The sequence below is a fragment of the Ochotona princeps genome, chromosome 2, assembly GCF_030435755.1.
Source record: "Ochotona princeps isolate mOchPri1 chromosome 2, mOchPri1.hap1, whole genome shotgun sequence".
Lineage (NCBI taxonomy): Eukaryota > Metazoa > Chordata > Mammalia > Lagomorpha > Ochotonidae > Ochotona > Ochotona princeps.
Window position 1 is genome coordinate 124,437,857 of NC_080833.1, and position 12,321 is coordinate 124,450,177.

General features: G+C 39.2%; 1 protein-coding gene across 1 annotated transcript in view; it reads left to right on the top strand.

Moving 5' to 3' along the window:
* Window positions 1-11,656, top strand: part of FMO1 (flavin containing dimethylaniline monoxygenase 1) — a 31,437-nt gene extending 19,781 nt beyond the window's left edge. Inside the window, exons 5-10 of the mRNA XM_058660628.1 lie at window positions 1,395-1,537; window positions 6,131-6,330; window positions 8,537-8,901; window positions 9,426-9,498; window positions 10,973-11,316; window positions 11,349-11,656. Coding sequence (XP_058516611.1) covers window positions 1,395-1,537; window positions 6,131-6,330; window positions 8,537-8,901; window positions 9,426-9,498; window positions 10,973-11,316; window positions 11,349-11,350 — 1,127 coding nt within the window. The 3' untranslated portion in view covers window positions 11,351-11,656. The remainder of the gene's footprint in view (window positions 1-1,394; window positions 1,538-6,130; window positions 6,331-8,536; window positions 8,902-9,425; window positions 9,499-10,972; window positions 11,317-11,348) is intronic.
* The last annotated feature ends 665 nt before the right edge of the window (window positions 11,657-12,321 follow it).

The following is a 12,321-nucleotide window of genomic DNA, read 5'->3' on the forward strand; positions in this document are numbered from 1 at the left end:
CAAACTGGGGACTCCTTATAGATGTGATTGCAAGGAGCAGCACACTTCCCCTCCCTCTTCTGTAAACAAAGGGAAAAGAATGAAATATTTGTCTCACCCATCATCCCTACATCCTGATTCTTTCCGTCCTACTCAGAGGCCCACATGGGTCTGTAACAACTTTGCCTTTGTAATAAAAGTTACAAAATAACTTAATAAAACATTTATTTTATTTAGAAGCAATAAAATAAAAGTAAATAAAATAAATTTTAAAAAGAATCAATTTCTCCCTGAGGACCGCTTTTATTCAGCCACCCATTCACTCATGTGCTTTCTCCAATTCTGTCCTGTGCGAGACGAGAAGCATCGGTTTATGGGAGACTCAGTCACATGAAGTCTATCCTGTGTCCATTTATCACCCAAATAATCTGATCCTGAGATAATTCCATGATACTCTCTAGGCTTCTTCTGCTTTCCTTTTCCACACTGAGCTATTATTTGAGCCTGATTGTATCTTTGCTAAGTTCCACATCGCCTGGGTTTTGGTTATGTTTTAACCAGCTTTCATGGAAGGTTTCTAATGACACAAGGCCTTAGGGAGGCAATTTTCCACAAACATTCATCCCTTGGGAGTTTAGATGGGTTACCACATTTTTTTTCTAGAAAGAACAGGTTCTTCTTTCAGCATATATGACTTCTGATTATGTAAAATGCCCCTGAGATATTCCTTTTTAATTCTTTGTTTCCATTAGATATTTCCATGAGATTTGACACCAATCTCCTGAGATGCTGAGTTCTCCCAGTGTATTTTGACCTGATGTAAGGAAATTAATTGATCCTTTTCCTCTGAGCCATCTTTGGCTGACTCAGCAAAATCAGCCTGAGTTACAATGAGCCATCAAGGTGAACTACCAGTGAACTTGCCTAACTGACTTGGACCATTGTGAATTGAGATCATATATCATATCTCCTGCTTCTAATAGTGCCAGACACAGAGCTGATATCCAAAGAGCTAGTCATGTAAACTCTGTAGCTCGAAGTTCTCTCTTGATTTTTATTCCATGTTTATAAAAAGCCACACCTGAGTCAACTACTAACAAATTGAATATTATTGTCCACTGACTTCCATCAATGTTTAAATGGTAAACTCCTTTAACTTTATTTAACCATCTAGTAAGAAACAAACAGAGAGGTACTAGTGAGATGGAGTAATTGTGTCCATTAAGTAAATAATCCTCTTCCAATGTGTTGTAAGGTCATTCATCCAGATCAGACTTCAGGTTTTGTAAAACATAAGTATGCTAATAAATACAACTTAAATCGTCTGGCAAAAGTCTCCTGCCATCGGAAATATATTTATGTTTCATTCACTGATCTTTCAAATGTTCCATTTGATTTGTCTTTTCTTCCTATAGGTATAAACACCTTTAAAGGTCAATACTTTCACAGTCGACAGTATAAACATCCAGATATATTTAAGGACAAGAGGGTGCTTGTGGTTGGAATGGGAAATTCTGGTACTGACATTGCTGTAGAGGCCAGTCACCTGGCAAAAAAGGTACAATTCTTGATGTCACCTCATGAAATGTTTCATTTTAGGATGTGTGTTTTCAGTAAGCAATGTTTGACAGCATGATGAATGTTAAAAGAACTAAAATGCTCAACACAGCATTGTTTGAAAATTTGGTATTATTGACTGTTCGTAAACTTTAGTGTGAAGTCCATTGTCATCTTTCCTCCCAAGTCAACTATTTTATTCCTTATTTTTGTCATTCTTCGAACCACCCATATTCCATATTCCCCCAGATTTTACCACACATTTTTTTCTTTACTCAATCCTTTTTTTTAATGATATTGTCACTTTCTTTTTTTTTTTTAAGATTTATTTTTATTGCAATGTCAGACATACAGAGAGAGGAGGAGAGACAGAGAGGAAGATCCTGCGTCCGACGATTCACTCCCCAAGTGAGCCGCAACGGGCCGGTGCGCGCCGATCCGGTGCCGGGAACCAGGAACCTCTTCCGGGTCTCCTAAATATTTCAAATTACCTTTTGTAGTACCTATCGTTTTCCCAGCTGTGATGCAGCTTCACTGAGTCATCCAACCAACAGGAATCAATTTGTGGCTTCTATGAGCAGACATGGTGCCAGGCCCTGAGAATACGCTGCCCAACGCAAGAACAGCAGAAAGCTTCTTATTGTCACAGAGTGTGTAGTTGTGGGAAAATCAAAAACACTGGATAAATAACTGCAAATAACTAAACCATTAATTGTAAGAAAACCTCTGTGCATGGCCAGTATAAAACTCAAAATTCCTTTCCACGACTTTTGAAAAAGGACTTAATGACTGATTCACTGATTGGTTGGTTGATAAAACTTGCCAAATTGGCATCATTAAACAGAAATTAACACTGGTCCATCCATTGTGACAACCACATAGAGATGCAATTCTTCCAGTTTCTTTAATCATTTTGAAATTTCTTGAAATAGGAAATATGCTTGGGGATACCTTTTCACTATTTTTGTGTTAACAAAGAAAGAGTTTTTGGCTTAAAACACAGTTTATATTACCCCATATGTGACATTCAATCCTGTATTGAGATATAAAAAGTCAGATTCAGTGTAAATATCTTAGGTCAGAGGGTATATCATTAGTTCTTTCCTCTAAGTGCCTGGTATTATCTATCCAAGGCTAAATACTTTCATGGAAAATGGAATCTCAAGATAAGCTCTATTTCAGTGTGATACATTTTAGAATCTATATGTGTAAGAAACCTTTAAAACGTTCATGGAGGGTTGGCACCGTGACATACTAGATTAAATTTCTGCATGTAGTGTCTAACATCTCATATGGGCATCAGTTCAAGTCCTGGCTGCTCCATTTCCAATCCAGTTCTCTCATAATATGCCTGGGAAAGCAGAGGAAAGCCCAGGTGTTTGAGCTGCTATACCCACAGGACACCTGGAAAAAGCTCCAGGCTCCTGGCTAGTGAACTAGCTGATGGAAGATACCTCTCTCTCTCTCTCTTTCTCTCTCAACTGCCCTCAAATAAAAAGTAATCTTTTAAAAATAAATATTTGTTAAAAGACTCATTAGTTTTTCTTTGAAAGATAAATTTTACATAGAGAGAGGTCTTTCATTGATTGATTCATTCACTAAATGGCCATAATTCCCAGAGATGAACTAATCCAAAGCTGGGAGCCAGGAGCTTCTTGCTCTCCCATACAGACACAGCGACACAAGGACTTGGGCCATTCTCTGCTGCCTTCTCTGGCCATAAACATGAACCTGCATCAGGAGTGGAGCAACTGAGACACAGCCACATGGGACTGCAGCAGTAACAGGCAGAAGATTAGTCCGCTTACACCACTGCATTGCCCCTAAAGTAAATAAGACATTAAAATTCATGGAATATACATATTATGAAAAATACGACACATTGGTTTAAAAAATATTTGCACTTATTTTATAAAAAATTAATTTTTATTTTAAAGGATTGCTTATTTTTTGTGAAAGGCAGATAAACAGAAAGAAAAGGGAAAGTAGAGACAGACCTTCCATCTGCTGGTTTGCTTTCCAAATGGACTCAACAGTCAGGGCTCGACCAGTAGCCAAGAACTGTATTCAGAGTTCCCACATGGGTAATTGGGGCCTAAGCACTCAGGTCTTCATCCTCTGCTCTCCCAGGCACATTAGCAAGAAGCTGGGTTGGAAATAAAACTGCAAAGTTTCAAACCTAAATCCTGATGGAGCCTATAAGTATTGGAAGCGGACATTTAACTCATTGTGCTACAATATTAGTCCCAGTAAATTTGTTTTTGAATTACATCTCCCATGAGATGTAATATATATTGGGCCTGGCGGCGTGGCCTAGTGGCTAAGGTCCTCGCCTTGAACTTGCCAGGATCCCATATGGGCGCCGGTTCTAATCCCGGCAGCTCCACTTCCTCTCTCTCTCCCCTCCTCTGTATATCTGACTGTGTAATAAAAATAAAATTAACTAAAAAAATCTTCATATATATTATTGCTCCATTAGGTTATAAATTTAAACAAACCATATATCAAGAATGAATGGTGGGGCCCGGCACAGTGGCACAGTGGTTAAAGTCCTCGCCTTGCGCGCCCTGGGATCCCATATGGGCGCCGGTTTTAATCCCGGCAGCCCTGCTTCCCATACAGCTCCCTGCTTGTGGCCTGGGAGTGCAGTCAAGGACGGCCCGTTGCGGCTTTGGACCCTGCGCCCGTGTGGGAGACCCGGGGGAGCTCCTGGCTCCTGGCTTCGGATTGGCTCAGCTCCGGCCATTGCGGTCACTTGGGGAATGAACCATTGAAAGAAAGATCTTCCTCTCTGTTTCTCCTCTCTGTATATCCGCCTTTCCAATAAAAATAAATAAATCCTTAAAAAAAAAAGAATGAATGGTGACACTCAAACTGAAGCCATCATATCCAAGTTCGGCCAAGGGTGAGACGGCTATTAAATCAGTTGCTTGCATCAGCAAAGAAACAAATAGGCTGTTTTTTTTTTCTTTTTGAACAAAAACTCCTTTTTACTCATTTTGCAGATATCGAAACAGCTGTTAGTGAACTCAGTCGACTAAATGTCAAACTCAAACAGTCATACCATCTATTTGAAGGAGGAGGGATTTTGTCAGGGTGGTTTAGATGTCAGGTGGGACACCTATGTCCTACATCACAGGACCTGTTCTCAGTCCTAGCTTCCTGATACTGAACTCTCTGGTTGCACTCCTACTACTACCCATGTGGGAGACCTGTAATGTGTTTCTCAGTTCCCAAGTTCAGCCTGGCCCAAACCACCTGTTGTCAGCATTATCAGATGGGAGTCCTTGTTCCTCTCTCACTCTCTGCCTTCAGATAAAAAACAAATTAAAGTTGAAATATGTTAGGGCATGGCATGATGGCTCCATTGGCTAATCCTCCCCTTGTAAGTGCCCAGATCTGATATGGGCACCGGTTCATGTTTGGGCTGCTCCACTTCCCTTTTAGCTCCCTGCATATGACCTGGGAAAATAGCAAAGAGTGGCATAAGTTCTTGGGACCTTACACTCGCATGGGAGACCCAGAAGAAGCTCCTGGCTGCTGGCTCCACATCGACTTAGTTCTATCCATGGCAGCCATTTGGGGAGTTAACCAGCAGATGAAGATCTTTCTCTTTGTCTCTCTTTCTCTGTGTGAATCTGCCTTTCTAATAACAACAAATGAATTTTTATAAAATGATTCTTTATAAGTACATAATATGCACTAAAATTTCTAAACTCGTTTTATTTCTTATTATTTTTTACTTCATTGAAAGTTTGGTTTTTACTTTATGTTTATTTTTGACATTATTGAAACGATATTGAATTTTCTATCGGTTTAACTGGTGGTTTGCGTGGAAATTTTCATGGAAAACCCTAGTTGTTACCATCATTGGCTTTATAGTTAGTATCAGGAGTCTTCAAAACGTTTATGGAAAATGTATGTTATTCAAAAGGAGTGATACATGGATATCAAAATGTTTTTTAAACAAGATACACTTATCTTGATTTCATTTTTAACAAACTCTTTGAAGTTCCATAAGTGTATAGTTGTACTCACTTCTTCAGTGTCTTCCCACTTGAGACTTTATGCTTCCTATAGCTTATCAGAGTATAACAAGTCTGGTAAATGATATATGCTCAATAATAGATGACTTTTAATGCTGCAGATACCCTAATAATTACATCAAGAGAATGACTTTATAACAGTAATTAGTGGCAGCCATTTAGTCTAACGAGTAAACCACTACTTGAGACGCCTGTGCCTCATGCTAACGTGCCTAAATCTGACTCATGGCTCCACTCTGGATTCCAACTTCCTGATAATCCAGCATTGGAAGCAACAGGGGATACTGCCACCTATGTGTAGGACCTGGCTTGGGTTTTGACTCCTGGTTTTGTCCTGGCCTAATCTCAGGACCTTACAGGACTTTTGGGAGTGAAACAGTAGATATAGTTCTCTCTTTCTCTCTCTCTCTCTCTGTCTTTATCAAATGAATTCAATAATTATGTAATGGTAGAACTACAAGCACTACCCTATCTCATGAAGGATGTATTGTATGAGGGTCAAGCTTCCCAGTACCTTTCAATTTGTGAACATCTTTGCTTGTTTCTAGGTGTTCCTCAGCACCACCAGAGGCTCATGGGTGATCAGCCGGGTGTTTGACTCAGGATACCCGTGGGACATGGTGTTCATGACACGATTTCAGAACCTGATTAGAAATTCTCTCCCAACTTCAATTGTGAATTGGTTGGTGGCAAGAAAGATGAACAGCTGGTTCAATCATGCAAATTATGGCTTAGCACCCAAAGACAGGTAAATGTAATGTACCTGCTAAGAGTTTTTAGGAAGAGAGCACCTCTAATGACATATGCAAATAAAACAATAGCACAGCCAAATAATCAGAGAGTAAAATTCCGTTACTGTTCACTACAAAACTACATTACTGTTATTACAAAACTACATTAGAAATCTACATTATGGTTCTGCTTGAAAATAACCAAGTGTTCTTATGTGTTCAGTTTATGAAATTATGTGTTTCACCTTGTCAGCAACCCTTTATGGTAAGTATAGGTATAATCTCAGGGAAAATGAGATTTAGCGACCTTCACTCACTTGACCAAATTCATTTAGTAATCAGTGACCTCTAGGACTAGCCAAGTAATTTAAATCTCACCTGTAATAATCAAAAGTTAATGATCTATCTTTGATTTGTTGAAAAAAGCAACATATTGCCTTGTCTTATTGTGTTGGACAAATCAAACATTATACCTGCTGTATAGCATCTGTAATGGTAGCGCTTTCTCATTCTTGAGGTGAACTTGATTTCAACCTGTCCTTTCCTTTACAATCCATGATTTATCCCATTTATAAGGGCCATAGTTTTATTTATTTATTCACTAATTTTATGCAATGAAATCGCATACCAGAGGATCCTGCAGCATGTGGAGATCCTGTCTGACCTCCGTATGGATTATACCCTGAGCCAACACGAATCAGTAGGCATCCGGGCCACAGATGACACCAAGTAGCCTTGACTCCATTGCATGTATTGAGTTTCTCCTTGTTCCTTCCTTCTTTTTACCATCTCCACTTTTTCTCGCTGTCTTTCATCAGCAGACTCTTCAGGAGTTTTGCCTTGTACGTCAGTGCTTTTGCTCCCATATTCTGCTTTTGTTAGTGGCCTAAAAAGAAAAGCTCTATCTCAGTTTTTGTGAGCTAGGAACCCAGGCACAGCTCGATGGAGCTCTCTGCTTTGGAGACTCTCCCAAGCTGCAGCAGAGACACCACCTAGGCCCCGTGTTGTATCACAGCACAATTCATGAGTAACAACTTTCACATGAACTCAGGTGATGCTCAGCAGCATTCAGAACCTCAGGGACTAGCTGTCAGACAGCAGATCTCAGCTTTTTTTCTGGCTGGATACTGCTTCTAGTTCTTCTCCAAAAAAATAGTACTTCCCTCATTAAAGCCAGCAAGCCCAGTCTGTTCATGAGTGTGGGTCTCCTAACCCTGACACCCTAGTGCTCATGTTAGAACTCACTCTTTAGACAAAAACATGGACAGAGTCCTGAAGTAGATGTGTAGAGTGATTTGTTGGACAGGGTTGCAGAGTGCCCTGATGTCTGCCAGCACACCATCTCCAGCAGCCTCCAAGTATTTGGTTCTTCAGAAGCTCCACAACATGGATGATATTTAGCTTGATGCTGGACTGCACAACTATATTCAAATCTGATTAAATCCCACAAATTCTGGAACATGTGGAATAAGCCTGAATAATTATGATCTGTGTTGGATTTATTTAGTCCTTCATCATTTCAATATACACAATGTATATGCTCTTCATCTGACCCAAACAGCTAAGAATGATCAGTGCTATCACCAATATTTTATGAATGGACGGAAGCCTATGGGATTGAATGACTTGCCCAGTCTCGGTTAAACACAGCATTTAAATGAGAAGCCACTCTTATTCTCTGCATCTCCGGTGCTGTTTCCACTTTACCCACATTCTCTCTTTCTGGGTAACTCAGAGCCAACAATGCCTTGGTTTTTATAAAATCATCTCCAAAGCCTTAGTCTTCCAATTCCAAAGACACAGCCAGATAAAGATGATTCTGTCCTGATTCTTTTAAAACACATGTGCTTTTTCCTCAAAGAACTTTTTGCTAGGAAGAAAGAAAACTGACTAGAGCTTGCAGCAATTTTTTGGGTATTTTCCTATCTCTAAAGCAATGGTTGTAGCTGAATGCTGGAAAAAGCACGAGAAGCAAACCAGAAAAAGCTCTGCCTTCTTCTTGGGCTTCCAAATTCTAGGTAATGATGAGCCTATTTTATAATCATTGGACATTCATAAATCCTTTTCAAAGATGTAACTTCTCCCAATACTTGCAGCTTCTGTCCAGCAAAGGTTGCATTAAATTAAAAGAATTAAAAGGGGAGGAGGGGTAGAAAATATAGCCAGCTATATTTTTCATTGACAAATGTCTCTCTATCCATTTTTGTTGTTGTTGTTATTTAGGATGCAACTTAGAGAGCCAGTGCTAAATGATGAGCTCCCAGGACGTATCATCACAGGGAAAGTTTGTATTAGGTCAAGCGTAAAGGAGGTGAGGGAAAACTCTGTTGTATTTGACCACGTCCACAACGCCCCGAATGAAGAGCCCATTGATGTCATTGTCTTCGCTACTGGGTACACTTTAGCTTTTCCCTTCCTTGATGAGTCTGTAGTGAAAGTTGAAGAAGGCCAAGCGTCACTGTACAAGTATATCTTCCCTGCACATCTGCAAAAGCCAACCTTGGCCTTTATTGGCATCATCAAACCCCTGGGCTCCATAGTACCCACAGGAGACACACAAGCTCGATGGGCTGTTCGCGTCATTAAAGGTAGGCCTATGAGAAACCAGCACAGGCTTTTGGCTTGCTATCTGATTTTTTTTTAATTGGAAATTAAGAAACTGTTACTCAGCTTCTATTTAAAATAATAGAATATCTAAAAGCAGCATCCATTCTGTGCAATGAATTTTTCTCTCATAGTGATATACTTATACCATTGCAAATATAAATGATACATCAGACTTAAGAAATATAAGGAGTGTCTATCTGGTATTTTGACTGAATCAACTGGTTCAAGTAAAATTTGAAGTTCAGTCAACCGGATGATAAAATTCAGTCAATCCAGTTGTGAGGTCTCATATGAACAATTAGAGCAACTGTGGAATCACTATCATTCCAAATGATAAAATTATTTTGGAGGCATATCACCAATCAGCTCAAGCTGCTATCATTTTTGCTAGAACAGATGAGGAGCTGGGTGCTAGAAATAATAAAAACAATGAACCATAAAGCATTTGTATCCATAAGTAAAAACTAAACCTAAAGCTGCATTATATTTATGATTCATTTTATAGGAATGATTAAATTACCACCAACAAGTGTCATGATAAAGGAAGTTAATGAAAGGAAACAAAACAAGCACACTGGGTGAGTTAACTATTAGATATTCTTTTTGAATCATGATTAAAATTGGTTGTACAATAGCATAGAAATGAGTGTCACATGGGAGGGAAAATAACCAGTTGAAAGTAAGAGTAAAAAGGTAGGAGAGCCTATTGAAGGAGAGAGAAGCAAACGTGAGAATCATGCTTGTGCTCAGAATCATCCACACCAATGATGATTACCTAATGTCACATGGATTTGGAATTCTTGACCAAACACAATTGCCCTCATCTATCAGATACACTACTTCAAGTAAGCAGCAAATAATTGAGTTTCTCCATTTGCTCACAGCAGTCATCCACCCCACAAGTCTCAACAGTTCTGTTGTTTTTATTCCAACTATTGTATATATTCCAACTATTGTAAGGGTCAGCAAACTATAACCCATGCATGCCCAAGCCCACTGAACTGGCTATTGCTTTTTCATTTTTAAATACTTATAGCAGAAAAAAAGGAAATGCTGTTATGTGTAGAAATTATGTCAAATTCATATCACAGTGACCAGAAATAAAGTTTGACTAAAACACAGCCAGGTTCATTCTTTCATCTCTTGTCATGGCTGTGTTTGTGTTGGAACACCAGGGTTGACTAGTTGAGATAGAGACCATTGTATGACCCTCAAAGCCTACAGCATTTACCAAATAGTCTTTTGTTGGCACCTTCTGTGAAGGAGAGATCTTCCTGATGCTATGCTTTGGGAATAGGGATAAAAGGAGGGGGGTGAACAGCAAAAAAGTCATGGCCCAGGACTCTTCACTCCCAATGCAATCAAAACCCCTGTAATGTTAGCTGACTTACTGTATTTAGTAGAAAATTTCATTTGATAAATGTTCTATAGCAGAGAAAGACATTTTTTAGAAGCACTGCACTTAAGAATATTTTTATATCTGTTCTGACTCATAACACTTGGAAACAAGTGTTGATCTATCTGTATCAAGATGTCAAATTTTAAAACAATAAAAAATTCTAGATATATCTTCTTTATCCTTAATTGGGGTATTATCTGATCCCAATTATAGAGCTCCTACAAGATGAACTACTAGCAGGAACAAAATCAAATTTTGCTAGCACTTCAGTCAATTATTCTAGGGGCTGACACCAGAATTACAGGGATACCTACTCTGTGTGAATGTTCCACCTTATACAAATCCAATCATAACTGGCTTTTACAAAGTAGATATATCCTTGAAAACATTGAAGGAAAATAAAACAGTTAATTTTAACCCCAAAATTTTTAGAGGTCTATACATTTTTTTTTCATAATAAACATGGTCTGGACACTGTAAACTTCTTATAGAATGAGACCATTAGATAGCTAGTGGTATAAAGGGGAGAGCATGGAAACTACTATAAATTTTTTACTAGTATCCAATTGCTGTGAGTACTTTCAATTGACATGAGATTATCCTTATTTTATCCTTTTGTCTTCCCCTGTTCCCCCAATCTTCCTTTCACAAAGGTACGGCTTGAACTACTGCAAGGCTTTAGAAGCAGATTATGTCACATACATAGATGACCTCCTGACTTCTATGGGTGCAAAGCCCAACTTGTTCTCTCTGCTCCTGACTGATCCACTACTGGCTTTGGCCATGTTTTTTGGCCCATATTCACCGTACCAGTTTCGATTGACTGGCCCAGGAAAATGGAGTGGAGCCAGAAATGCCATCATGACACAATGGGATCGAGCCCTCAAAGTCACCAAAACTCGAATTGTACAAGACTCACCATCTCCATTTGAAGGTCTGCTTAAACTCTTCGCCATTCTGGCTTTGTTTGTGTCTGTTTTCCTGATTTTCCTAAAGTAAAACATTTGCTAGATGAATTTCTGTAGGCACAAGGTAGACTTAAAAATGCTCTGACTCTCCTCTTACAATGAAACTGCTTTTGTGGTTGGGAGCCATACCAAGATGAGGGAGGCCATCCCTCCTGTTCCTGTTGGGTCCCAGAATTAACAGCACTATTTCTAAATCTCTCCTGGCTATACCTATAGCAAATGCAGAAGATGATAACTAAGATAAGCTGTGTTCCTAGATTTCAACAAAAATCCCTGCCTCAAAAACATTGGATTGTACTAAAATAATGTCTTTGCTATACTGGCAGACTGAAAATAAAAAACGTAAAACAAACTCAGACACTGTTTCAAGTGGTCTTTTGTTCACTTTTTTTTTTAAGTTAGGGAAGGAGAGAAGTGGATGAGAAGCTTACAAGTAAAATTCATTAAGGGACAAAGGATTCCATAATTTGAACGTTTTCAAAGGAATGTTCTTGCCTAAAACTGCTTGTTCCCCCAGAGTGTACACACATAGAGGACCTCTGGAAGCCAAAGGAAAAAACTTGCTCAGGTCCTCTTTGACAAGGCTGTCCTAAGAGGGAAAAGAGGTGTATACTACATTCAGTTGGAAGTCATTAGACAAGGAAAGCTGCCACAAAGCCATCCATAAAGATAAAACAGGGAGGAAGAAGAGGAGGAAAGTAAGAAATAAACAAAAGCGAACACCAGTTCCACAGCAGTCTGTAACCATAGTAGCCCCAGTCTATCTCACAGTTACATTGGTTCAAGATGTGACTCAGCCAGAGGAGCAGAGCCTTCACTTCACCTCCCTAGTGGGCTTAGACTGCCAACTTGACCTAAGAGAAAATAGGATTTCAGAGTACGGAGTAAGGAAGGCTAAGCATGGGAATAATGTAGATCATACTTCTTCCACTCTGGCCTGCTCTTCTTTCTCCCTATGACTATTTTATTTTGCTGTTTTCCGTTTAACCGATTTCATCCCTGAACATAGAAACTCATGACAAAAGTTTTCCCAC